The 26,965-nt window shown below is 33.6% G+C and overlaps 2 protein-coding genes across 2 annotated transcripts; both read left to right on the top strand.

Moving 5' to 3' along the window:
* Positions 1-18,567: 18,567 nt before the first annotated feature.
* On the top strand, positions 18,568-20,746 carry LOC134271382 (uncharacterized). Its single transcript, XM_062753595.1, has 3 exons — positions 18,568-18,613; positions 18,816-19,103; positions 20,535-20,746. The coding sequence occupies exons 1-3, from the start codon at positions 18,568-18,570 to the stop codon at positions 20,744-20,746; spliced, it is 546 nt and encodes a 181-aa protein (XP_062609579.1).
* A 2,325-nt stretch (positions 20,747-23,071) lies between these two features.
* Positions 23,072-24,456, top strand: LOC134271381 (uncharacterized). The gene is made up of 3 exons (XM_062753594.1): positions 23,072-23,257; positions 23,750-24,019; positions 24,284-24,456. The coding sequence occupies exons 1-3, from the start codon at positions 23,158-23,160 to the stop codon at positions 24,454-24,456; spliced, it is 543 nt and encodes a 180-aa protein (XP_062609578.1). The 5' UTR covers positions 23,072-23,157.
* Positions 24,457-26,965: the final 2,509 nt, after the last annotated feature.

The raw sequence follows: 26,965 nt of genomic DNA, 5'->3' as shown, positions 1-26,965 counted from the left end.
GGGGGTCAAAATGTGTGGGTAAGCAAAGTTCTGTTTGTTCATGGTGACTTAATTTCGTTGGTAACCCGAAAACATGATGGTTTAATGAATCAATAAACGTTCGAGGGGAAGTAATTTCGTGGATAAGGTGACCCACGAAATCCACGAACATTAGTCCCCTACCAACATTAATGATTCTACTGTATATCATATAATATACGTTTATTCCATTCATGAATAAAAACAATATATATTTGTGAAACACTGATTCCCCCGTAGCGTAGGTTAAGCTTTTTCAAATACAGATAAATATGTTGGTACCTAAAGTAAGGCCTTTTCACAAGAAATACAAATGTGAAATATAAACCCTAGCACCACCTGTTCAAAGGTAAACGTTTTAAAATTAGGACAAACTCTGGGGTCAAGGACAAAGGGTCAAGGTTCTTGGTTTCTTAGGAGGGGCCTTTGTCTCAAAGATAATATTTAGGAAGTATGAAAGTGCTGGCCCTTACTGTTAAAAAGTTTAGGCCAAGGTTGAAATTTGTAAAAAGTAGGTCAAACTACAAGGTCAATAGGTTAAAAGTATTGATATCCAAAGAAAAATCTTGTTACAAGGATTACATATGTTAAGTATGAAAGCCCTAGCCCTAACTGTTCAAAACGTATGGCCAAGGTTAAAGTTTGTTCGTAAGTACGAAATATCTAAGGTCAAAAATCAACATTTTGGGGTTCAAATAAAAGGTCTTGTCACAAAGAATTGATATTTTGATAATTCCTAGTATCTACCGTTTAAAAATGAGGGTCTTAGTAAACGTTTGGAATTTTTTGTGTAAAAAAATGGGTCAAATCCAAGATTAAAGGGTCAAGGTTTTCGATATCAAATGAAAGGTTTTGTCACAAGTATTAAATATTTGAAGTATAAATTCAGTTCTAACCCTTCAAAATTTATGTTCAAGGTTGTATTAAAAAGTAGGCCCAACTCCAAGGTCAAGGTCAAATTCAAAGTTCTTGGTATCCAACGAAGGGTCTTTTCAAAAGGATTACATATGTGAAGTATGAAAGCCCTGGCCCTTACCGTTCAAAATTTATGGCCAAGGTTAAAGTTTTTTCATAAGTATGAAAATCTCCAAGGTTAAAAGATCAAAGTTGTTGGTACTGAATGAAAGGTCTTGCCACATAAAATACATATATGAAAACTAGAAGTCCGGGTATTATTTGTTCAAAATATATGACTAAAGTAGCAGTTTGTCTAAAAATGGGTCAAACTTCAAGGTCTAGGTCAAAAGGTCAAATTTGGTGGTACCCAAAGACAGATCTTGTCACAAGGAATACACATCTGTAATATGATTGTCAAAGAGCCACTAAATCAAAAGGTTTGGGCAAGGTTCAAGTTTTTGCGGACAGACAAACAGCTAGACAGATAGACGGACGGACAAACCAAATTTATATACCACCGAATATTCGTTTACGGGGGCATAAAAAATCCAGAAAATTTTTAAAAACATATTTCCAGGATAACCTTAATTAAGTGTCCAGAAATGTTGCTTGAAAATAAAAGCCGAAGTTTTCGCCAAAGTATTTATATTTCATGCGATATTTTGGGACTGAGGATGTATTCTTGCATCATTCACGACAAGGTTTTTATCATGCTCTACATATACATGTACCAACTGCTCTTTTAAAAGTTAGCTGATCGCATTCTCTTCAAAAACACAAATAAGGACATCATGTCATGATTACGTTGTTCGATTTGAGGACAGACGATACAACTAAAATTGGATGCCTGGATTGGTACATATTTTTGGACCTAATTATACCCTTGAAAAGCGGGAGGGTATATAGTAATCGTTAATTCCGTCCGTCCGTCTGTTACGCTTTGGGGTATCCATTTCTTATCCGCAACTCCGCTCATACCACTAAATGAAATGTGATGAAACTTTCACAGAATCTTTATTTCATATTGCCATTGTACACCTCCTATTTTACTTTTTGATTGACAATTTTTTGGGTTTCCCGGCCACAGCAAAACATAGACTTTGTTATCAATTATAACCATATGAGAGGCGGGGTATATTTAGTGAGCTCATTGCTCACAGTACCTCTAGTTTCATTTGAATTTATTTACATATAAAGAAATTGTAAACCTTCTGTGGCATTCACTATGCTACCCTTCTGAAACCATTCATATTATTCTTTTACAAATAATTTTCACTTCAAATTCTATTTTTGAGCAATTTTGAATAAAAATTTTAAAAACTACCCGGTGAAACTTTTTCATTTTATTCATTGAAACATGAAACGGCTTGTTATCTCAGAGATTGTAAATGATTAAAGAAATGTTTGTTGTATGATGTTTATTGGCAATAAACGGCACGGCTGATATTGAATACAGACAACATGCACATCACAAATCACAATTCTGCATACAGCTACATGTAGCAAGCTCTAACAACATATCATATCAAATAGGTTTCTCCTGGGAGTGGCAAGACTCAAGGTCATAGTTCAACAAATGAAGGTGACCTTGATCCTAGGAGGCGCAAAACTCAAGGTCAAAGTTCAACACATCAAAGCAATATTACCTTGCCACTGAAAAGTGCAGAGGTCAAGGTCAGTTTCAAAGGTTATGTTTCACAAATTATATTGTAAGGGCCGCTCGTTACGCCAAAAGACCTCAACCGTAAGTGGCGGTTTACCCAGATCTAAGCACTTTACTTTTGGGGTCTCTGCCACCATATGGGCAATGGGTGGGGATTAGAGCGGCAACCTTACAGTCGTGCCCAACCAAAGGCAAATGAATGTTCTTTCGGTTGTGGATAGGTGGAGACTTTGTTATTAGCATTTTTTTTCAATCCCCCTTGTACGATATTTAATAATATTTGATTCCCCAGGTCAGATACGTCTACCCCATCATTTTGAAGAAAAATTGGGTTTGGTCAGATATGTCTGGGTATTTGATTACTGAACCCCCAACTTCATGAACCTTACGTTTGATGAAATAATTGATGCGTTTTCTTGCTCTTTCCATTGGGGTTAAATTGTCAGAGAAGCGCCAAGTGCGTCTAGGTAAATAAGGGACCAAATCAAATAAATCAGATGAAATCTTCACCAGCAAAATTAAAGTCATCTAAATAATGGTCAATGGTAGAAACCTTCGCCTTCTGTTCAACGATCCATTGCAAAAATGTAGCAAACTCTTCAAAAACTTCACAGGATACCGAACAACCCATAAGAAGATATTTGTTTGGAATATTTGCAATTGATTTTAATCCCTAGCGGGTCGAAATCCCCTGTATTAATATTTAACAATCTAAAGGCTGATTTAATGTCAATTTGCCTATGTATGCCCCTTTTCCTACTTTTTGCTAACATTTGGATGACTACTTGAATGAAGATAATGAACTGTAGATTTTGCTGGATCAATAAACAGATTGACTATTTTCAAGTGGAAATGACAGATGAGTAATTTATGAGACGCCACCCTGCATTATCACCTTTAGGAACAACTCCTATTGGTGAAAGTCTTAAGTAAGAGATCTGCAAATTTTTATAAGGCCCCCCAATTCTCCTTAATTTTACCTCATTGTTTATTTAAACCCTAATTTCTTGAGAATACTAGTATGCAGAAATGTAATTACGGGTTTCTACATGTATGTAGGTTCTTCTTGGACCAGAGTAATGCAAAAGAAATTCAAATGAAAATCCTGCTAGTATTTTATCTGCTACGGGTCTGTTTGGAAATTTACCAAGTAATTTTTTAAGACCAATTTTATGATTGAGGTTTTTCCTAGCTCCCATATACTTCTAACAGATTTGTATTAATATAATTGCTAGAAACGGAAAGCTTTTTGTGTTGATATAAGTAGTACCAACGGTTTTAATTTCAGGATATATTTTGAAGCATTCAAACAATTCAACTAGATACGGGACCGATGAAAATAAATATATTGAAATCCCTATTTATGGAAATTTTTAGCTTAGGGTCAGGAGACCGAAGAGCTTATGCGATAGTAAGGTCTTCCGTCCGTCTGTCTATCTAGCTGTCCGTCTGTCTGTCAGTCTAGCTGTCCATCTGTCTGTAAACAATTTTTCAAAACGCTACTCTTCCTACAGTTTTGTCTGATTTCAATTTACCGTGGTTCACAACTAGACTTCACTAAGATACATAATTTAGTCCATTGGTTTTCAATTTCGATAAACATGTTGCCAAGGTTACATAACTAAAATATTTTTTTTGGTGAAATTCCTTTAAAATGCTACTCCTTCAGTTTTGGTCTGATTTCAATATAAATTTACACACAAGTGGTTTATCTTAGTTACAGGGTTTAGCGCATGTTTTCATTTTTAATAAACGGTGTTGCCATGGTTACAAAAAATATTATTTTCTAGCTGTGACATTCCTTTAAAATACCACTCCTTCTAGAGTTTTGGTCTGATTTCAATATAACTGTGCACACAAGTAAATTACACTAAGACACATAGGCCTAAAATAATGCATCAGTTTTTGATTTTGATGAATGGTGTTGCCATGGTTACTAAAAATATTATTTTCTATGAAATTCCCTTTAAAGCGCTACTCCTTCTACAGTTTTTGGTGTGATTTCAATATAACTTGGCACACAAGTAGATTACACTAAGATACATAAATTAGTGAATCGGTTTTTGACTCTGATGAACGGTGTTGCCATAGTTACTGAAAATAGAAATGTCTTTGAAATTCCTTTAAAATGCTACCCCTTCTTCTGTTTTGGTCTGATGGTCATGACTTCTTTTCTCATACTTTAATACGAGGGTTGTTCGAAAAGTTCGTGGACGATGTCTATCTTCGTTATATTACTCACTGGAAATTTAAAACAAGCACATTGTAATATATAAAAATATTTGTTATGTTTATGTGTGAAGTTTCTTTTCCATTCGATTTAACACAAATAAATTTACTCCATTTTAAAATCAACATGTTTTGTACCCGCGGAGCATACAAAACGGCAATGTAACGTCAACACATAGCGTCGAGAATTCATAATAGATACTATACCTTTACATTTCACACAGAATATTCCAATGCCCATTCATTCAATTCTTTTTCTAATACTTGACATTTATTTTTTAAGAATTGATCTCAGTGTATAATTTCCTTTGTTAAGGTTTTAATTTCTTTTAGTCCTACTCTGCTTTCACAGGATAATAAACTCTGAAGCGCCTTTTGTCTTTCATTTACGTTTCAAATTTTAAAGGTTTTTTTCAGATGTTTACAGTAAAACCGTTTCTTCACAGGTCATCCTCATCCGATACAAAGTCTCTGTCACTCAAATATTGCTTGTACTATTCCATGCACATGCACAACTCGCTTGTGACATATTTTCATTATTCAGGATTTTTCCTGAGAAAAACACAAAACTGCATCTTTATCTGCTGATCCGTGACGTTCTTAAACGTCATCGTTTTTGTCGTCTTCAATAAGGACTACTTATCTTCTCAAGTTTATTTCTTTTCAACAAAGCAAAATACAAAACCATTATTTGGTACAAGTATCGATGTAACAATTCTTCATTTAATTTTAGGTAGTTTTTCTTTTTCCCTCCATGTTACAGAGAACATGACTATAGACATTATTTATTGTATTGTCTGTAACTGACTAAATTTTTACCTGCTCCGCGATCCGATTTTTGCATTTTTAAAATCCGGATAAGTTTTTAATCAATCGTAATATTTTGTCAAAATTAATACATATCATTTGGATTTATTGTTGAAGTATTTCTACTAAATTTGGATAACATATGACGTCAAATAAAAAAGATATGACAGTTGTCCACGAACTTTTCGAACAACCCTCGTATAAGTACAAACCAGTAGAGCTACAGTCTTGACAGAGACTTTTGGTTTAGAAAATTGAATTAAAATTGAGTCTGTCAGTATATCACCCAAAATATATTTTTAATTTTGTTATTTTTTAAAGGGGATGTTCTCACGGATAATTTGTGGTCATGCTTTATGTAGAGATTGTATAAAAAGAATTGTCAGAGAAGAATCAACTTGGTATCATGAATGTGAAGGTGAATATGGGAAGTGCAAGTACAGATTGCCATTAACCATTTTGAAGAAAATACTGGAGCCGAAAGAGGTGAGAAACGAAATCGATTATACAGTTTTGGGATTGTGTAATTAATAAGGAGATCGTGTACACGTCTTAAAATGGCTGAGTGATATTCAAAACGCTATATACAGTATAGAATCAGTGATAAATTTCTTTTGAAAGAAATGGATGACTAACTCACTTCGGATATCTATAGCAAAATTTAAAATCTTATGAGTCGAAATTTTTTTCTTCTTTCACAACATTTTACCAATTTTTTTAGTCCTCTGACTTTTTTCCTTAATTCTATACATTCGAAACATGAAACATATCGTCGTTTTCGCAATGCTTTCGTTATTTCTTCTTTGGAATTTCTACCAAATCTTGCATCATTTTTTACGTATGACGAAGTATACTCAAAATATTGTTGAATGTCAATCTGGGCGATAATTTCCCGATTAAAGAAAAAATATCAATACCGAGCAAGATATATCCTGACAGATTTTGGTGACATGTAGTAGATATATGATATTTAAAGGTCCATATCCGAAGGGGGGGGGGGTAACAAAATGTTAACAAATGTAAATGAAATATTATAAAAAAAAGAAAGTAAGTCATTACCACTTACTTTCTTTATTTTATAATTTTTCCATTTCCAATTGTTTTTAATATGATTAACACTACAAAATTGAATCTTGTTAATTTCTCCGTGATTCCTGTGGCATGTTAATTTCTCTATATTGAAATACTACTGAAAAGTCAAATGTCAACTTACATGTATTCGTATCGTATATGACTGGCGTATAAATACAGGGAAAAAAAAAAGATGTGTTGTTTATTTGTTTACTAAGTAATTAGATATGATATATATATATATTCAGAAACAAAATAATTAATGAATTATCTCCGGATCAAAAGCAAGTCACCAGTCCACTATCACCGAGGCCTCGCGAGACAGAGAATCCACTTCCGTAAACATGGTAATTGGTAAATTTAAAGATAAATTTATTAAATTTGATAAATGAAAATATTAGAGCCGAGGTGCATATTTAGAGTGGGAGGGAAGGGGTAGATTTAATAGGGAATTTTGAACTGTTTCATTAGAATTAAAAAAAAAATACGTTAGTGTCATAAATAAATAATAAAAGATTTTAAAAAACGCTTGTTAGATGTAACCGGTATGTTTTACTGTATAAAGATATAATAAGGAATTCTATGCATTGCCTGAATGGAGAAAAACATGTTGTTTCATTCTGTTTGAGAGATAAAAATTTTACTTATTTTTATGAGGAAACCTACGTTTTTGTGATAAAACTTTTACTTGTTTGAATCATACATGTAAATTAGGAACATATACATAGTATACCCAGTGTTTATACCATTTAGCATATCGTGAGAATAAATAATATTTGACACACAAAATTTATTATGAATATAAACCGAATACTAGTATTAACCATAACATATAATAGCGATACAATGTTTTCTAAAATGAATTGTCAATAGCAGAACATGTTTTAAGTTATTTTATAAAAATTTTGAATCGCTTAGTGAGGTTTTTTTTTAGATGTTTAAACAATTTTACATTACATTTATTGACAGTAAATTTAAACACAGGGGTATCTTATTTGCAAATGAAACAAAATTGTACTTTATGTTTAAACATGAAAAAGAAAAATAGATAAAAATATAATGAAATTAAAGCGAGATTTTCAATGATGAATTTTAACGCTGAGCAGTATATAAAGCTAATCACAACTGAAATAGTTCAGGCCAGATAAACTGCATTATTTTCACTGAGTTTAACATGTAATTAACTTACAAAGGTAAAACGTAACACTGTATGTATGTTGTCATATTGTTGAAGTGCAAGACTGAAATACAGATTGAAACAAACAACTATGTAACCATTAAAAAATCGTCAATTTTTAATAACATTAAATAATTAAATAATTATCTTTTTAAAATAAATGTTAGAACTAGTTCAAATACATTACTAGTATACTGATGTTGAAAGCTAAAAAGATATCTGATTCTTAAAAATATGTTTCAATTGTGATTATTGTGGATAAAATGAATATCAGAAAATCGATTTAACAGTAGAATACAGTAAAGCAGAATAAAGATACACAAAAAGCTGTTTTTGCCAAAGCAATATAAGCATTTAGATTAATAATTGATCAAATGAAGAAAAATATATACCAAGAAAATATATATCTCAATTTTTTTTTATTAACAATATTTTTCATCTCATCTGAAAAGCTTTCAATAGATATTTCTTTATTGGATATGCATTTACTGAGTATATATATCTCAGTTATTCGATACGCAAGAGCATGCTCTACGTATGAACATTTCAAAACGAGGTAAATTATTGACAAGCAAGTTGATGAAACAAGAATATCAGCACTCTCGTTTAAAGTCATCATTTCGTAAGTTCTATGTTCGAATCAATGACCGTATCAGCCAATACAATTTATCATGAAGTCAAATGCTGATTGACGTTTTTCATACCAATTGTTAGTCCATTATTTATACACTGAATTGACAACGGATTTTTTACGTTATTTCCTGATCATGACAAGGAGCACACGGCGGGTGTGACCGTGGGAGGGGATACCCATTCCTCCTTGGCACCTGATCCCTGATCTCTGATATTTCGGGGGTCCGTGTTTGCTCTGCTCTTGTTTTGTATTGTTTTATGCACTGTGAGACTGAATACTGTACGTTATCTCCATATCCTTTTTTAATTTAAATTGGTAAAAGTTTTGTAAAAGAAGGATGAGAATACCATTAAATGTAATTTTAGAAAGACACTGCACCAAGACTTGCCAAGAATAAGAAATATAAAGAAACAATTGTTACCGGGTGCTTCCCAAATCATGCGTATTCGAATTTATATATTAACCGAATGTTTTTTTAAACATATATATAGACATCCATCTTAGTGTAGTTAAAAAATGTAAAATTAGCAAAATTTTTGGTAAATGCGTACATTAATGTAATTTACGGTCTTCAGAGTATGCATTTTCTTCTTTCCTTTCTTTAGTAAGTAATAAAAATAATGAAGAAAAAAATTTCATTTATTTTATTTATTTAATCACTGTTCAAGACAAATACTCTTTCAATGATGTAATTTTGGTTCGGCTAAACAATGTTCAAGAATAAAACGGGAAATTAAAATAAATTAAATATTCATTTTATAGCAATTACTGCAATTTTCCAGCAAATGTTCCTTATCGCATGACATTATAGCTTTGCAGCATGTATTTATTATTTTCTTTGTTTTGGAATGTCTTTCTAATATCGATCAACCAGAACCTCAGTTTTCTTAGAAACTCCAACAGCAACAAAGTCGAATTTAATTGAGAAAACCAAGTATCTGGTTGAAATTATACATGATAGGGCTAATGTCAGTAAGAATTAGATGACGAAATACAAATCAAGATAAACTAAAAACTTATAAAACCTGATAGGTGTATGCAAGTTAACTGCAGAAGTTTGTTGTTTAGCTTTTTGAAAAGCTCTTTTGTTTTTACCAGCTATTAATCAATTAAGTACATGTATGTATAATGCTGACAATCTATAAACTTACGCAAAGCAGTGTACTTAAATAAATAAATATGTACATATAGTGTTGATGAGGGGGTTGGGGGTATTTTCCTGATAATGTATTAGAAATTTAGAAATATAAGTCAATAAACTAGAAAAACATTTTCTTCACTGTTACGAATGCAGTACATTTTGCATGTACGGAATTTCGATGTACACATGTAGCTCATCAATATTATAACTAACTTTTTTATGATTGACAGTCGGTATACTTTATTTATTTTTAAACTTGACTTGGGTAGATTTCTGCGGCGTTGACATTAAATGTCAAACATTAAATACTGTACCACAATGAAAGCATTACACATAGTTTATCGAATTCATTAACTATATTTTTATAGAAATTAAATTCTTCTTGTTTACCGGTGGGGGGGGGTGATAGAAGTTGTATAATCTGTGGATGGAAATCGTAATATTTGTATTCACCAAAACATTATCGTTATTATGTGTAGAAAACTTGATGTGAAATTTTAATTTAAATCAAACATTAGCATAGATTTCCTTAAGTTAATCAACATATACGTATCTGCGTAACAAAATATCCTCATCTTTTTAGTTGAGGAAAATTCAAACACAAATAGTGAATTCAATACTTTATGTACTCCAGATGTGATTAGAAATTTTAGATACGCCAGGACTGATACTACATTGTGATAGAACCTCAGGTTTTTAATAATTTTAAAAAAAAGAAATGATTTTTATTTGATTCAGATAAAAATGCTTTAATTTTTCAAGTGTAAATATCTTTCCTGTTAAATCAGTATTTCCCGCAAATAAGATCATGGTTCCTTTTAATTCCTGGTGGACATAGGGCCTCAGCAACAGTTCTCCACCGCACTCTATTCTGGGCAGCTCTTTTTAGTTGTTCCCAGGTATGTCCACATTGCCTGATCTCCTCTTCACATGACCTTCGCCAAGTTTTCCTGGGACGCCCAACTCGCCGTTTGCCCTGTGGGTTCCACTCTAGTGAGTGGCGTGTAATGTCTCCTGGTGGTTTTCGGAGGGTATGTCCAATCCATCGCCACTTTCTGTGGGCTATTTGTTTAGTGATTGGGTCTTGGTTTGTTTTTTTCCCACATGATCTTGTTGCTTATAGTTTCTGGCCATCTGATGTTTAATATGTGGAGCAGACATCTGTTAGCGAAGGTTTGTAGTTTGTTGGAGGTGGTGTTGGTGACTCTCCATGTTTCAGACCCGTAGAGGAGCACAGATTAACATTGGTGTTGTAGATGCGGAGTTTTATGTGTGTGGATAGTGCTGTTGAACTCCACACAGGCTTGAGGGTGGTGAAGATTGTCTGGCTTTATTAATTCTAGCTTTTATGTCTTCATCTGTTCCATCAGTGGCTGTGACAATGCTGTTAAGTATGTAAAGGAGTCTACATCTTTAAGGTTGTGCTCTCCAAGTGTAACTGGCGTTTGCTGTTTGTTGTGAAGCCTCATCACCTTTTTGTCTTTTCGATGTTCACCTTTAGACCTGTCTTTGCTGCTTCTTTTGCAAGCCTATTTGTCTTGAGCTGCATATGCTCATACTTCTGGGATATGAGGCATAGATCTGTCTGCAAAGTCAAGGTCTTCCAAACACTGAGGAGAGTCCACTGGACTCCTGTCTTACTATCTATAGTTGTTTCCCGCATGATCCAGTCCACTACCACTAGAAAAACCATTGGTGACAGTAGACTGCTTTGTCTAACCCCTGTCTGCACCTCCTAAAACGCTTCTGTAAGCTTTCCATCGTGGATGACTTGGCATGTCGCCTCGTCATACAATTGTTGTATGAGGTTGATAAAAGTAGGAGGCGTCCCATAATGCTGTAGCAGTTTCCAGATGACTTTTCTATCAACACTGTCAAAGTCCTTTTCAAAGTCTATGAAGTTCAGATGCAGTTTTGACTGCCACTCCAGTGACTGTTCGATTATTATACGTAGAGTGGCGATCTGGTCTGTACAGGACTTGTCCTTTCTAAAGCCTGCCTGTTCTGGACGAAGTCGTTCTTCTAAAGCATCTTTGAGCCTTTCCAGTATTATTCTTGTTAGGATCTTGCTTGGGACAGAGAGGAGCATGATGCCACGCCAGTCTTGCATTGTCCCAAGTCTCCTTCTTGGTAGCTTCACTAGATGTCATTTTTCCAATAGCTGGACCTTTCCCTCTGACCATATCTTCTGCAGGAGGGGTAGTAACATGTCTGCTGAGGTCTTTGTGTCTGCTTTAAGGGCTTATCGAGGGATTCCATCAGGCCCAGCTGCTTTTCCACTCTTTAGTTTCTTCAGAGCCTTGATGGTCTTAGCCCTTGTGGGAGGGGCAGTGATCACTGCTAGTTCAGAGTCTCCTGGTGGTATGTTTGGTGTTGTTTCTGGTGCTGGTCGATTTAGGAGTTCCTGAAATGTTATGCCCAGCGCATTCTCTGGTCTTCTTCCTTTGTTATCGCGTTGCCTTCCTTGTCTTTTACTGGCTTGGTCTGTGGTGGTCTTTTCCCCGCCAGGGATCTTGTGATTTTGTACATGTACAGAAGTCTCTTTTCTCTGCTGCCTCCTCAGCTTCTGTAGCTAGTTCATTATAAAAGTGTCTTTTATCTCTCCTTGCACTTTTCTTTACTTCATTGTTTGGAATAGTCTGTCTGTCTTTCAATTCTTGCTTCTTTTGTTCCTCCTCGCATCTTATAATTTGCTGTTTGAGAAGTTTTTTTTTCATCCACCAGTTTCCATGTATCTCCTGAAAGCCATTCCTTGTCTCCCTTTTCTCTTTTCCCTAGGATCTCTTCACATGTGTCTTTCCAGTTGTCTTTGATGAAGTTCCAGTGTTCTTCTAGTGGAGTTTCTTGACAGACATTGTTTAGGACCTCAAATCTGTTTTTCAGTGAAATGCTAAGGGTGTCTCTTGTGCCCTTTTCCTGAAGTCTCTGGGTGTTAAACTTGATGTGTGGTCTGTCACAGTTGTCCTTGAAGGCTTTCAACTTGACTTTTATAGTGCCTTGTACTAGGTGGTGGTCTGAAGCTACATCGGCCCCCCTTCTTGATCTTGTATCAAGGAGGCTTCGTCTCCACTTCCTTGAGATACTAGTAGTAATGAAGTCTATCTGGTTCTTGGTTTTTCCATCAGGGGAAATCCAAGTCTCTTTGTGGATGTTTTTGTGCTGGTAGACACTTCCTCCTATCACCAGGTCGTTGAAAGCGCAAAAATCTGTGAACAGCTCTCCATTCTGTTCATGTTTCCAAGTACCTGGGTACCCATGATGAGTTCTTTCCCGTAATTGTCTGAACCTATCTTGGCATTCTTGTCACCCATCAAGATTTTCATATCTCGCCTTGGTGTATTGTCCACTGCTGCCTGCAATTTTGTGTAAAAATCTTCTTTTGTTTCTTCATCTGCAGTGTTTGTTGGTGCGTAACATTGGATTACAGTTACTTCTCTTCCTTTGGAGTGGAATCTTGCTGTCATAATCCTTGATGAAATTGGTTCCCATTCAATCATTGCATTGGTAGTAGCTGGTGACATCATAATGGCAACTCCTTCAGTGTGTTCATGATTTTCATCTGCATGTTCAGAATATATGATCTTTTCACCGCTAGTCAATGAAGATATGCCACTTCCATTCCATCTGCTCTCGCATATTCCAAGTAGTTGGATTTTGTATCTCCGCATCTCTCTGGCTACCTGGGCTGCCTTTCCAGTTTCAAACATGGTTCGCACGTTCCAGGTTTCTGTTCTTGTTGCTGCTTTCATCGTCAGGAGACCTTCGGCTGATTGGTTTCCATACGGCTTTCACCAGTCTGCGTCTTACGGCCTCTAGGTGAGGCTTCTCCCTGAGTCAAGCGTTGGATTTTTTCTTCTGTTGCTCTGGTTTCTGTAGCAATGTGAGTTTTTACATGATAGGGCTGCTAACCCTATGCAAAACCCCCTGGACCAGGAGGACCGGTGGTTTTCTGTTGGGGTTTTCCTTCCCCTAGTCACAGGTTCCAGTTATTTAAAGGCGCCGAGACTCGCAAAATAAGAAATAAAAGAAAATTTCCTCATTAAATATATATTGATAGTTTTATCAATATTTTTATCTAGATTAATTTTATCAAATGTTTAAATCAGCCTTTATTAATGAAGCAAACAATCTCTTTGTAAGGATGTTACGCCAGTGGTGTGTATACACCGTTTAACACAGCCAAATGTTACCCCTGGGCCGAAATCCCTCCCAAATCACATAGAATATACAAAAAATACACTAACACAGTAGCAGGTGTCTTCACGACCGTGTCCCCACTTATGACACGTGCGGACAGGTGCCCGTGACTACGAGGGCATCGCATTGATTGAAACTTACCTGATTAATTTGCGATGATTTTAATTTATGTTTCTATGAATAAGCTTCTCTATATCAATTTCTATTTAATTTCATACATGTAATACAACTTTGTAGAAAATAGAATATTAAAATTTACAGTTGATTTAATTTAACTTTGCTTTGTAGAATAAAATTTAAACTAGCTGACAAATTAAGTTCATGTGAAATTTAAGTAAAGTCTTTTGATATCTTTTTAGAATATGCATTGTCAAGAAAATGCTTTTTAACCAATTAAAACATATGTTAAGACGGAACTTTCATTTTGTAATTAAATGACTGTTTCTAAGTTTCTCCTGTGTCAAGCCACAGCTTGATTATTACCTTCAAGGGAACCTAAAGACACCATATAGTATTTAATATTTCAAAGAAAATTATACGGAAATACATTGTTCTGATGTCACGATCCAAATGTTTGTCTTCAAGTTCCCCGGAAAACCTGTTGTCCTTTTTACCCTATATCATAAACATATGTGGTAATTATAACTGTGCAATTTTTATCGTTTAAAGAAACCAAATATAACGCAGTTAAAAGTAGCTATTACAGCAAAATTTAGATAATTTGTTTGTCCCAGCAAAGCATAAAAAGAAGACTAGAGAAACTCTGTTTTCCCCAGAAAATGAAATTACCAGTAACAATATGAGATATTTGGAAAATCAAAAAGTTTTGAATACTCCCGCAATTGACTACGAAATACAATTTTAACTCATAAAATGAAATGAGATTCAAATAAGGTCGACACACACCATATCAAATAGTTGAGAATATCAAGTATTTCCAATTCATGCGAGAGTAGTCTTACAAAGAAATTATGTCAAATATATATATATTAACAATTCTATTTTCTATAAAAAAAAAAATAATACCTAGTGTAGCAATATTTATCGTTACAGACAATAATTGCAGACAAATGCATGCAAATTAAGGTTTCTTGAATATTAGACTTGAGAATATGAAAATAAAATGAAAGATATGCACTGGAATTTTATACTAAGTCATTGAATATAATTGGTGGTTCCGAAAATCAAAGATTAAAGAAATAGTTATACTTTAAGGAAGATATGGGTAAAAAACAATTATTTGTTTGCCCACTCTTTATCTTATTTTATTTTCATGTTATTTTGTTTTGAACACCTCAGTGCCTCTCAGTATGTCCACAGTAGCCTCAGTTAAAACCTCAGTATGATCACACAGTTTCAGCTCAGTTCCCTCAGACAAACCTCAGTTCCCCTCAGTACTTCAACAGTAGCAACAGCGTTAACCTCAGTGCTCCTCAGTGGCACAACAGAATGGACAGTGAAAACCTTAGTGCAACTCAGTACTTACTCAGTTTCTCAATAGTAGCCTCAGTACAACTCAGGGTTTTCTCAGCACCCTAGACTTCCTCAGGGTTTTGTTGGATTCTCAGTGCTTTTTGGTTACAGTAAAAAAAAAATAATACAGTAACTAAAAACAATGAGAATCAAACAAAAACCTGAGGAAGTACTGAGTGGTACTAAGCCCGGTACTGAAAAAATAAGGAAGTCCTATAGCACTGAGGTTTTCACTGTGTACACTGAGGACATACTGAGAGGTACTGAGGTTGACTCTGTTAGTACTGAGGAGGTACTGAGGGGTACTGAGGTCATTCTGAGGCCACTGAGCTGATACTGAGAAGCTCTGAGGTTTAATGCTGTGGTTACTGAGGTAATCCTGAGTGACACTGACACTATTTTTTCAAAACCTTACTATTTTTATGAGTTTTATTGTAATCTGATGTTCAAATTTCTTTATTTTCAAACCCTTTCAAATCAAAATGTGTAGGTACAAGTATCTTCAAACTCCCCGTCAACAGTAAAACTGAAATTCGACTCTTGTTCATTCAATTCATTTAATTATTTGCGTACATTGTGTACTTTGTTTGGAATAATCAAAAGGATTACGTGTTCTATGCATATTTTATTAAGAAATTTGATATCTGATTAATTTGTCTTTGATATCAACCGATTAATTATAAAAGTAAATTATTTTTGAAATTTAGTTTTTCAAAATTTATCCAACCAATGTTAAACATCATGATAAAATAGCAGTTCCCGTCTAATAAATCTTATCCACACCTGAACATTTGATATGCTACGTATTTGTTGTGCAATTAAAGGTGTCTTTAATGTTTAATTAACATATAATTTGAAAATGAACATGGATTACTGAAATTTCAAAATATCTATGTGCATGCAAAAAAAAACACCGGCAGCGGAAAATAATACCGGTTTATTTTGTTTTAAATCGAGTTTTATTTCAAAGAAGTTTCAATTACTATTTATTTAGCACACGCGCAAATTATTAGAAAATCCTGTGTAAAGATTGAATACTCATAAATTTAAACAATAAAGTAGTTAGAATAATTAGGGGTTTTTACCAGCTATACGAATGGCTTGAATCTAAAGTGTCTCTTTAAGGACGTTGTCAAAATACATATAAATATAAAAGCAATTCTAAATACCAGTATATTTTTTTATCTTTATGCTTTTGCACTTGATACTTTACTGCGTTAATTGCATCGTTTAAAATGGTCATTAATTTTATACAAGATAGTCATTTTAATCGTACAAAACACAAAACACACATTTTGCAGTATTGAGAATGGTTTGAAAGTGTTAAGTTCTAAATACTGTTCATCGAAGAGCCCTCATTGTCTGACGCTTTTTCAAAAACGAAGGGGGATTCAATTCCTATGTCATTCTGTCCGTCTGTTAGGCTGTATGTCACAAAAAAAATTTTACGTGAAGGGATGGGGATGTTATACTAAACATACATAAGATTCGACAATATCTAAGTACTCTAAATTTTTGATCCTTTGAATTTGCTTGTTTTATGTTAGTATCCTTTTCCCTTAGATGGAAGATTTAATATACTGTAATCCTTAGGAAAATACACACTGTATTCAAGAAAAATATTCTGAATATTCTAAAAATGAATTAACATCAAATTATACAAATTGAATAGATAAATTATATCTTCCAAAAGTAAGTAAACAACGGTGATTTCTGTTCACAACTTCGTTATCTACCTGTATAACATTCTTCTTGGGTGGGGATGAAAATAGGGTAATTATTTAAATGTATGCTGCTGTAACTGAACTAGATAAACCCTACAAGAACATGTCATATCATGACAAAATCTCCCCAAGTTCAGAAAGCATATTATGTCATTGCTCAGAGCTTCTTTATGTTTAAACATAGATTTCAATTAGTATTGTCATGGACCTTATTTTACCTTCTATGATATTTTTTTTACTGAACAAATTAATTGCAATTTTTTTTTGTAAAATAAATACTTTAAAAGTAAGTTATTTTGTGAATATTTTTCTAAATTTATAATTTATGCATTAATTCAGTTAACGTTTCCTTGATAGATAAAAGAACAACCAAGTACGCCTGACAAATGCAGAGATTCCACAGATCATTATTGTAAGTATGTTTTTAACTATTCTTTAAGGTTTGTTACATTTTACTATAACATTTTTTTTTCATTTGACAGAAAATTAATTACCTAAGGAGCCATGTCACACCAAGCCTTTTTGCAAATAACATTACTATCGTTCAAAATTTGATATTGATAAATATATCATATGAATGTTTATTAAAAATTCGAAGAAAAGCTGGAGAAACATTTTTATTTTTTTTAAAATAACATATTTATGAAAGTAAAACATTACTTAGGAATTGTTTTTAAACAAGTGGTTGTTCTCAATGAGAAATATAAAATGCAGAATGTAGTATTCCTATAATTTTTTTTAGTTTTGCGTAATTATATTCTGCCTTGATATAGACACAAAATTTAGCGATGAAAAATTCAATTATCCCGGTTTATTAAATGTGTGTTTTTATTACATTTCGTGTTTTCACAACGCCTGCTCGAAAAAGTAATCCTATATGTACTACTTGAAATTTTGGGGAAAAATAAAGGAAAAATAACAATAATACATAAATTTACTATACAACAATCGCACGGAAATAAATCCTTATATACTCTTTTTGATTTTTTTTTTTCTATTTTTACGTTAAAAAAAACTTTCAGATTGGCGAGAGAAAAAATATGAAATTTAAATATACCATAGTTATTTCAAAAATAATCAATCGCGAAGTTTAAAGATTTAGTTTTCTAGCTTTGTTTTTCAGTTTTAATATTCATATACATGCATCATTTGCTGTACATGTATCTACGTTGCTTATTATCGTAAATCAGTTCCATGACCAAAAACAAACTTAGATGATGTTGCCTACAACCATTAGAAGATAAAATAAGGATCCTTTTTAACATTTTTATCATAAAAAAATTTCGAATTTAGTTCCACCAGATGTTTTATTGGATGCGGAACTGAATGAGGAGGAATGTAGTCTTACCTTAAAAGCCAAGATCTTTTCTTGTCTACACGTGGAAAATAGAGTTTGGTATAAAGATGACAATGAATTAAGGATTAAGTCTAATCCTAAATACAAAATCTCCAGTGGTTCCGATGAGTCTATCCTAGTTATCTCACCGCTAGATAAGGCAGACGAAGGAACGTATGCATTTTTAGTAGAAAATTGTAATGGAAGAGGAAAAGAGCAACCTTGTTAAATTCAGGATACCTTATGGTAAGTCAGTTATGATATTATCGAATGATTAGTTATTAGGTTTTTAAATTTCTATAATCATTGAATACTTATATCCTTATTTAATAAAATATATAACCAAAAGTTATAATTATTCCTTATACTTTATCTTCGAGGTACTTGGACGTAAAGAGAACCTAAAGTTGGGCTAAAAATAATTCAAAGGACTTATTTTTCTCTTTAGATCCCCCAAAGCTAACGTTAAAACAAGAGCAATTTCCTGGGTTATCCAAATTAGAGGCAGATATTTACTCAAAATGGCCATTGATAAAAACGACATGGCTGCACAACGGTCAAACTATAAACTTGAAAGAGAAGGAAATCAACCCAACACGCAAAGAAAGTTATCATTTCTCTCTGACTATCCAACTGAATACTTTTCAAAAAGAAGTGAAAGGTTTTTACAAATGTGCCGCTTCAAGTTTGGCAGGAGAAGATGAGAGTGAAGAAATTTATGTGAATTTGAATGAAGGTATGTAAAGTTAAAAAAAAAACATCTAAATACGATGAATATTCTAGCAATGTCAAATCGATCATTATTTGATACTAGTTTACTCGGACCTTTTTCCGATGACACCAGGATACTCGTTAAAAAGTTTGAATACACTGTGTTTCTTTTCTTAAGTCTTGTTAATCTTTGCTTAACTATACTCTGTTTTCTTTAACATTAATAATACGTCTCAGCTTTAAACATCGAGTCAAACGAAATGGATTTTTTCACATATATTTATTTACTTATCAGGATAAAAATAAAATCAGTCACTACATCAATTTTTACAAGTGGTTTACAATTCTTTTGTAATACGTTGCGTTGTTGGGATACTGCAGTAGCTTGTTACGGTATTATTTCATATTTTTAATGTTAAGAAAACAGTTTCTCTGTATATGGTCGCCGGCATGGTGCAGTTGTTAAAGCTTCCGCTCAAGAATCGTAAAGTAAGCAGTTGAAGTTCACGTTGCGCGTTCGAATCCCACTGTGGTAGGTGAAGACCAGATGTACCAGATCTTGGGATGAGGCCGTTTAAACCGTGGTCAAATGTCGCAGTAGGTGCTTGCAGAAAAAAAAGATCCCTCGCAAATGGCCATAAGTGCTTAGTATAGAACACAATTTACAGTTCTCCACTAGCAAGTGATAGCGGCGTGTCCATATGAGTGAGGGACCTTAAACAACATACATGTACAAACAACCAACCTCTCCTATATGCTAACTTTAATCCGCATATAGCTGACTTTAAATATTTTCAAGCATTCAATAGTATTTTCTTTAGTATTTTTAAATATCTGCTCACTTTTTGAGTGGGTTTCGGCATTTCTATGTATGTTCGATTTCGCTACCATATACAAACAAACCAGTTAAATGATGATTTAAAATAACACTTGTACGTTTAGTGAGATCAATCATTGAAGCCATCCAAAATTAAGAACACAATAGATAAGAATGGCCGTGTTCCAAGTGTTTGGTTTCTAATTACTGTATATACACTGTCACAAGCTATATCGGGTGTGTTACAGTTGTATGCGACGGTGCGCTAATTACTGAATGCAAAATCATTGAAATAATGTATATTTTAAATAAATTTCTTTTTACATCTATATATGAACTTTACAATGAAAACAATAAGTTCATCCGAGTAACCGAGTACCATTTTTAGTGTTCGATATTCGGACGTTTATGGAGTTCCCCGTTAACCAGGTATATATAGGTACGGGTTCAATCGCGGTTCATGTAAGTTTTAAAAAAGTGAATACATTTGGTTGTTTCTGTTTTATTTTAATTCAATTAAAGCAGAGATGTTAGTTTAAGAATGTGTTTTATAATGTGTTTCTTTTTTAAAGCTCCCCTATAAATTGATTCCCCTTAACTTACATTGTAACAGCAGGTGAATATCTTATTTCATTTAAGAACCACCGGTCGTGTATCTGAAGAAGACAGTAAACAAACATGAACAGAGTGTTACATTCTGTGCAAAAATTAAATCGGGCAACCTGAGGAAATCTGTGACCTGGATGAAAAGTGGAGAAGTCCTTGACATTTCCGATACAAACAAATATTTTTCATGCAACTTTCTATACATAGCCCAGAGCTTAAAATTTATTCAGTTGAAAAAAAGATGAAGGAGAATATTATTTAATCGCAGAAAATGATGGCGGCAAAGGAGAAAGTAACATTGTTCCATTTCAGATTGAGACAGGTAAAGTACAATTGAAATGATTTCATTTTTCTCCTGCTAATTTTACCCTGACTTGTCTCGTTTGAATTCTCCCTGTCCATTTCAATTTATGTAACTGGTTTTTCATAGAGATATTCTGACTATAATTAAATGATATATTGTTTTAATTATATAGATGTGATCGGCCAAAAATCAAGCTAAATGAACGAAAGAAAGATATCATTTCTATCAATCTTGCAGCAGATATTGAATCTGATTGGCCCATTACATCAGTCAAGTGGTTTAAAGATGGAGCTTTGCTAAAATACCAAATCTCCAAACGGTATATGGCAGATACTTGGGAAGAAATCACTCTGCCTTAGCTAAACTACGGATTTTTGACTTAAGTGAAGTTGGTGATTATCATGTATGTGCAGAAAACGTTGCTGGTATCAGTACGAGTAATGTGTTACGCTTGAACTTTGAAGGTATATATTTTGATTTATTATACTTTCATGTTAAATACTAAAATCTGATTGGTATAGACGCAGTTAACAATCTGTTCTATTACCCTCAGCCTTAGCAACACACGTAACAACGGGTAACACAACGGAAATGCCACATGCGTGGAAATTCACCGTAGAATTCTCAAAACGTCAGTTGCGCGTTTGAAAGAACTGGAATAAACTTGACGTCAATAAAAGCTTGCGTCCGATTTAGCTTACTTGAAAACAACAAACGACAGACAAAACATGCTTGCGAGTGCAGAAATAACGAAACTTTAGATGATAAAGGACTCGTAGAGTATCAAATAAACAATAAAGAGGTCAGTAAATCTTTTTCGAAGTAGCGGGGATTTTGAAAGCTTTCTAAACGTGAACGAAAAGGCGATCGACGATTTGTATTGCTGACATAGTTAATCAAGAAGACATTCAGTATAATAAAATAAATGGGCCTGATTTGGAGGGTAACAGTTGAAATTGACACCCCTCGGAAAACCATTTTCAACCTCCGCTACCGTCGGTTGACAATGATTTTCCTTGGGGTGTCAATTTCAACTGTTAACCTCCAAAACAGGCACCATTTATATAATATCAAATAGGTAATCACTATTTTTTTTTCTATTTTACTCTCTACCTATGACATTCAGTTCATCGTTTAGATATATCGAAGAGGTTTTATTTTTTAAAATATTGAATTTTATTCCTAAGTTGATTTGATGTATCCATTTGAACTTGAAAAAAAAATTGTAAAGTTTCATACATCTGTTATATCTCACGAAGCCCGTTATGTTTAAAATTTATCCCACGTTTCCCACTACCGTTGAGGTCCCTGGCATATATACTAACGAGACAGTGTTTCCCTTTATACTTCCATTTCAATATGAAATAAAATTGTAGATTAAGACTTTAAAAATGTAGACATAGATTTAAATTACACGAGGAATCCCACGCCTATTTGAAAGTCCTCGCCCACCGATGTCAAACACAAAGGCAGCCGCACGAGATTTACATGCGTATTTGGCCTCGATCCTTAGCATCAGACACAGACACAAATGCGCACAAGATTCGCATGCATATTAAGCCTCCTTCGCTCCTGACCTATCGATCTGCCTAATTTTCATTCCGGTAGAATTGTCAAGAAATCAACTCCGCTAACTTTCCAAGAGTTATCACAGTGAACAAAAACATGGAAAAGGAAATATAGAGATGTAAGATATCAGTAAATCAAATCGAAATTATTTTTTTCAAGTCCTCAGAAAGTAATGAAACACCCAACAACATAATGCTAACTTAATATTTTTGGTAAATATAGTTATATGTTTTACATTGGAGTTAAGTAACAATTTCATGATAGCAAGACCTATATCTTGGTTTACGGATTTTCAGGATTTTTTCGTTTATCCCGATCATGACAAAATGCACACACGGCAGTTGTAATCACATTCCTTTTTACAAATTGCTGAACATTTCTGCCATACATATGTTTTTTCTTAAGAATTACACAAATAGAAAAGAGAGAGAGAGAGAGAGAGAGAGAGAGAGAGAAGGAACAAGGGAGAAAGAAACTCTAACTAGACAAAGCTTTTAATTATTAAGTGTGTAAATTTTCAAATTGTCCAATCATCATAACTAATTGATGACATTCATTTCTTACAGTGATTTATGCATTTACATATTTTCCAGTTCAATCTTTCGCCACTTTGGATATGAAAATTTTTCCTGCCCATGAACGCGTAAAGCTACAAGGAAGAATTGAATCTAGTCAAATATTAACGGACGGACTTGGGTGAAAAATGGCAAAATCCTTCCTGTCAAAAATTCGAAAAAGTATGCAAGTTATCCAGAAACTGAAAATTGTCCTACTTTAGTGATCATGGATGTGTGCAAAGAAGATGAAGGGAATTATTACTTTACAGCAAAAAGTAGAAAAGCTGATGTAAAGAGCAATTATAGAACATTTGAAATAGAAAAGGGTCAGTACTTCAATTTTGCATGTTTGTGTTTCTGTTGTGTAAACGTTAACATTTTAGAATTTTTATTTAAAAAAAAATCACTGTTTTCCACTTAACTTGATATATCGTATCCTTTAGAGAGCAGGTCAAGTTTTGTTTGTCTTTGTTTCTTGTGTAAGGTAAGGTACCTGAATGAATATTAGATATAGGATTTTTTTTTTTTTTAAAGTCGATATCGCTTATTTGAACTTAGTTGAAGTGCAATTGGTAGTGTAATGAAATCAGTAAAAAACTAATGAAATAAACTCAGTATTTGTTATTTAAATGAAGATGACAAGTAGATTTGAATTTTACTAGAAATAGGGGATAAACAGGTACATGTAATATTATTTGGTTGAAAGTTATCTTTTTTTCTGTTTTTTTATTGTAAATACTGACTGGGAGGTATAACTGTAAAACAAATATAACAGTCCTTTACTTCAGTAAAAGTTTATACGAATATGTTCTTTATAGAGGATCCAAAAGTTACCATCCAAAATCCGATCAGAGATGGACAATTTACTACTTTATATGCAATTATTGAAAAGACAAGGTGGCCTATAAAAAGCTTAATATGGAAAAAGGATGACACTGTTGTCTACAAGGAAGAAAAATATGTCAATGCCAATGAAATTTGCACAGGTAGAATAAGACTATCAGGTGTCAAAGATGCTGGTATATACAAAGTAGTTGCCGAAAGTATTGCAGGAAGAAGCGAAGCTGAGAGAATAGTTCTTCAAGAAGGTACAATTATTTTATGTCTTGGTAGAAAAACATGTCTGTGAGATCCATTCAAAGGGTATTAGAGAAACACGTATTTGTTTTCTTCTGTACCTTTATACATATATTCATGCAATATGTCCCTGATATTTGATGTTTCTTTTCAAATAGTTTTGTAGTTGTTTTCATTCTTTAAAGGCTTTAACTACATGTATGTGTAAACAGAACCAAAACATTTAAATATATCCATAATAAATTAATAACAATAATATATTTTTCATTTATTAGAAATAGGAATTCCTGTGTATCCAATTCTTAAAATAGAAGTGGATAAATGTCACCGAAATTTGAGGCTAAATGTAACATCTTCATCGAAAGCAGAGATAAATGACTGTGTTTGGATGAAAAACGAAAAAATACTTCTCACTAAACTTGATGCAAGGTATCAACAGTTGTCATAAAGACAACAAATTCGAACTCGTTATCAAGAATGTTACTAAGAGAGATGAAGGGGAATATAAAGTAAATGTAATTGAAAACTCGGCGCAGTAGAGAGTAGAGGTGCTGTTTTTAAAATCGAAGAAGGTAATTTCTTTTGAAATGACTGTTATCAATTCAACCTGATAAGGAATAAGGTATTAATTTAATTTATTTTATAATATGGTAATATATACTTTCACAGAACCACCTAGAATTGTCGATTTTACTAAGAGAGAGGAAAACTCACGCGTCAAGATTTTGGCCGTCTTCGAGTCGGAATGGCCAGTAGATTGCGTAGTGTGGTACAAGAATGGGGAAGAATTGGTACCTTCTCAAAATTTTTCCATGCAAAATGATAGTCAAAACTGCAGTCTACTCTTGAAAGGTCCTTATAAAAGAGGATCGTATACCGTACAGTTGGAAAGTGTCGCTGGCATTGTGAGAGGACAAGACATTATCATAAATGACAAGGGTAATCAATTTTCTATTTTTATGTCATCTGATTCAATAAAAATACATTGCGATTGATTTAGTTTGTAGATGTCTTTTTCTTACTTTTAAGCTCATCTGAGCCGAAGGTGCAAGTGAGCTTTTCTGATAAAGAGAGTACGGTGGCCTGTCGTCCGTCTTTTGTCGTCTGAAACGTTCACATTTTAGACCTCTTCACTGCTTACAAATTATTATAAAAATTTTTACAAGTACTTCGAAATTGTAAACATTTTATGCAGTTTGAAATTTATCTTTCCATATCCACCCTTAGAGATTTGTTCTAATTTTTCTCACTAAGAATCAAATTATTAAGATTTCTACAGAAAATGAAGATCAATGAGGTTGATTTCATTCAATTTACTTGCCCCGTGGGGATCAGGGTTAGAATGGGTCCTCAGCATCCCCTGGCTTGTCGTAAAAGGCGACTAAATGGGGCGGTCCTTCGTATGAGACCGTATAAACCGAGGCCCCATGTCACAGCAGGTGTGGCATGATAAAGATCCCTCCCTGCTCAAAGGCCGTAAGTGCCGAGCATAGGCCTAAATTTGCAGCCCTTCACCGGCAGTGGTGACATCTCCATATCAGTGAAATATTGTGGAGAGGGACGTTAAATAGTATACAATCAATCAATCATTAAATTTACTCAAATAAACATGGGTATCCTGCGTAGCGCAGTGGTTAAAGAGTAGACGTAAGGAGTAGGGGGTGGTTTATCCTGATGCCGCAGGTTCAAACTGGGACATTGAGACATGTCTTTCGACTGAGATTGCATAAACTGAGGTCCCATGGCAGAAAAAGATCCCTCACTACTCAATTAATGGTCCTAAGTGCAAAGTATAGGACAAAATAATTTGCAGCTTTACACTGCGATGTGGCGTCTTCATTTAAGTAAAAAAGTTCTCCAGAGGAATTTTATACAACATGCAAACAATCAAACATATAAGGATGATTTTACTTTCTTTTATATGAAAAATGTTTGTATCATCAGTCCTTAACGAGTTTGCATTTAATGTCATATTATGGATGTGAACTTTCTCTACCTGTTCAAAGCACTATTTGGTTTGAAATATGACCCTTACGGATATTTTTTTCTGTTTTAGAAATAAACATTGAAAACGTTACTGCAAGTCCCTCAGCTCTGGTAAAGTCAACAGAAAGCATGCTTCTACCAGTAAGATGAATTGAGAGTAAAATATGTATGATGTATAAGATTTGTAATTAGTTTGAATATATAACCTTAACAAAAACCTTTTCATAATAAATGAATGCAAAATTTCTTAAAATATGCCAATTATATTTTAGGTTCTATCGCCTTTCAAAGGTTCCAGTGACTGTGACTCTTGTGATTATACGGTAAATTATTTCGAAACGACTTATCAACAATTATCAACATGCAAAACTATTAAACAAAGAATTTTTTTTAAAAAGACATTCCAAAACAAGTGCACCAAAATAAAGTCTTATGGGACGTTTTCAAGTGAATGCAGACATGTTTTAGTTTGAATATTAAGTCATGGCCAGGTATTCATTTATTATGAAATATGTTCTTAAAGTTATTATTGAGGTTGTAAATATTAGCCTGTACTACAAATGCCATGATAAGTTAAACGTGAACAGCGGATATAAGGAGTTCGTAAATTTACAACAAAATTCATGGTAAACGATTTTTTTTTATTTTATGTTTGTTTACGTAGCAATTGAAAATGCTAATCAAACTTTCAAGTTTACGTGATATATTTTCACCAAACCGTTTATAAAAAATTATGTCACCGGGTACATGTATAAGACACATTATTCCCTATGTAGCTAGTAACACGAGCTTTGATTGGTGTAAATTTCCGTGCACCAGACTTAAACCAAAGGTAAATAAAATATAACGTCACAATGCATATTTTCTCTATGATAAAAAGCAAATGACAAGATATCACGATGCATTGTAGTTCGTAGTAAATGTTATTGATAGGTTAAGACACAGTTGATTAACCAGTTTAAAAAAATTTT

Source organism: Saccostrea cucullata, unplaced genomic scaffold (genome assembly GCF_032062105.1).
Source record: "Saccostrea cucullata isolate Sc308-1 unplaced genomic scaffold, CSIRO_AGI_Scuc_v1 ctg8840, whole genome shotgun sequence".
Taxonomy (NCBI): Eukaryota; Metazoa; Mollusca; class Bivalvia; order Ostreida; family Ostreidae; genus Saccostrea; species Saccostrea cuccullata.
Note: the sequence above shows the minus strand (reverse complement) of the source record. Positions and strands in the feature narration are given on the sequence as shown.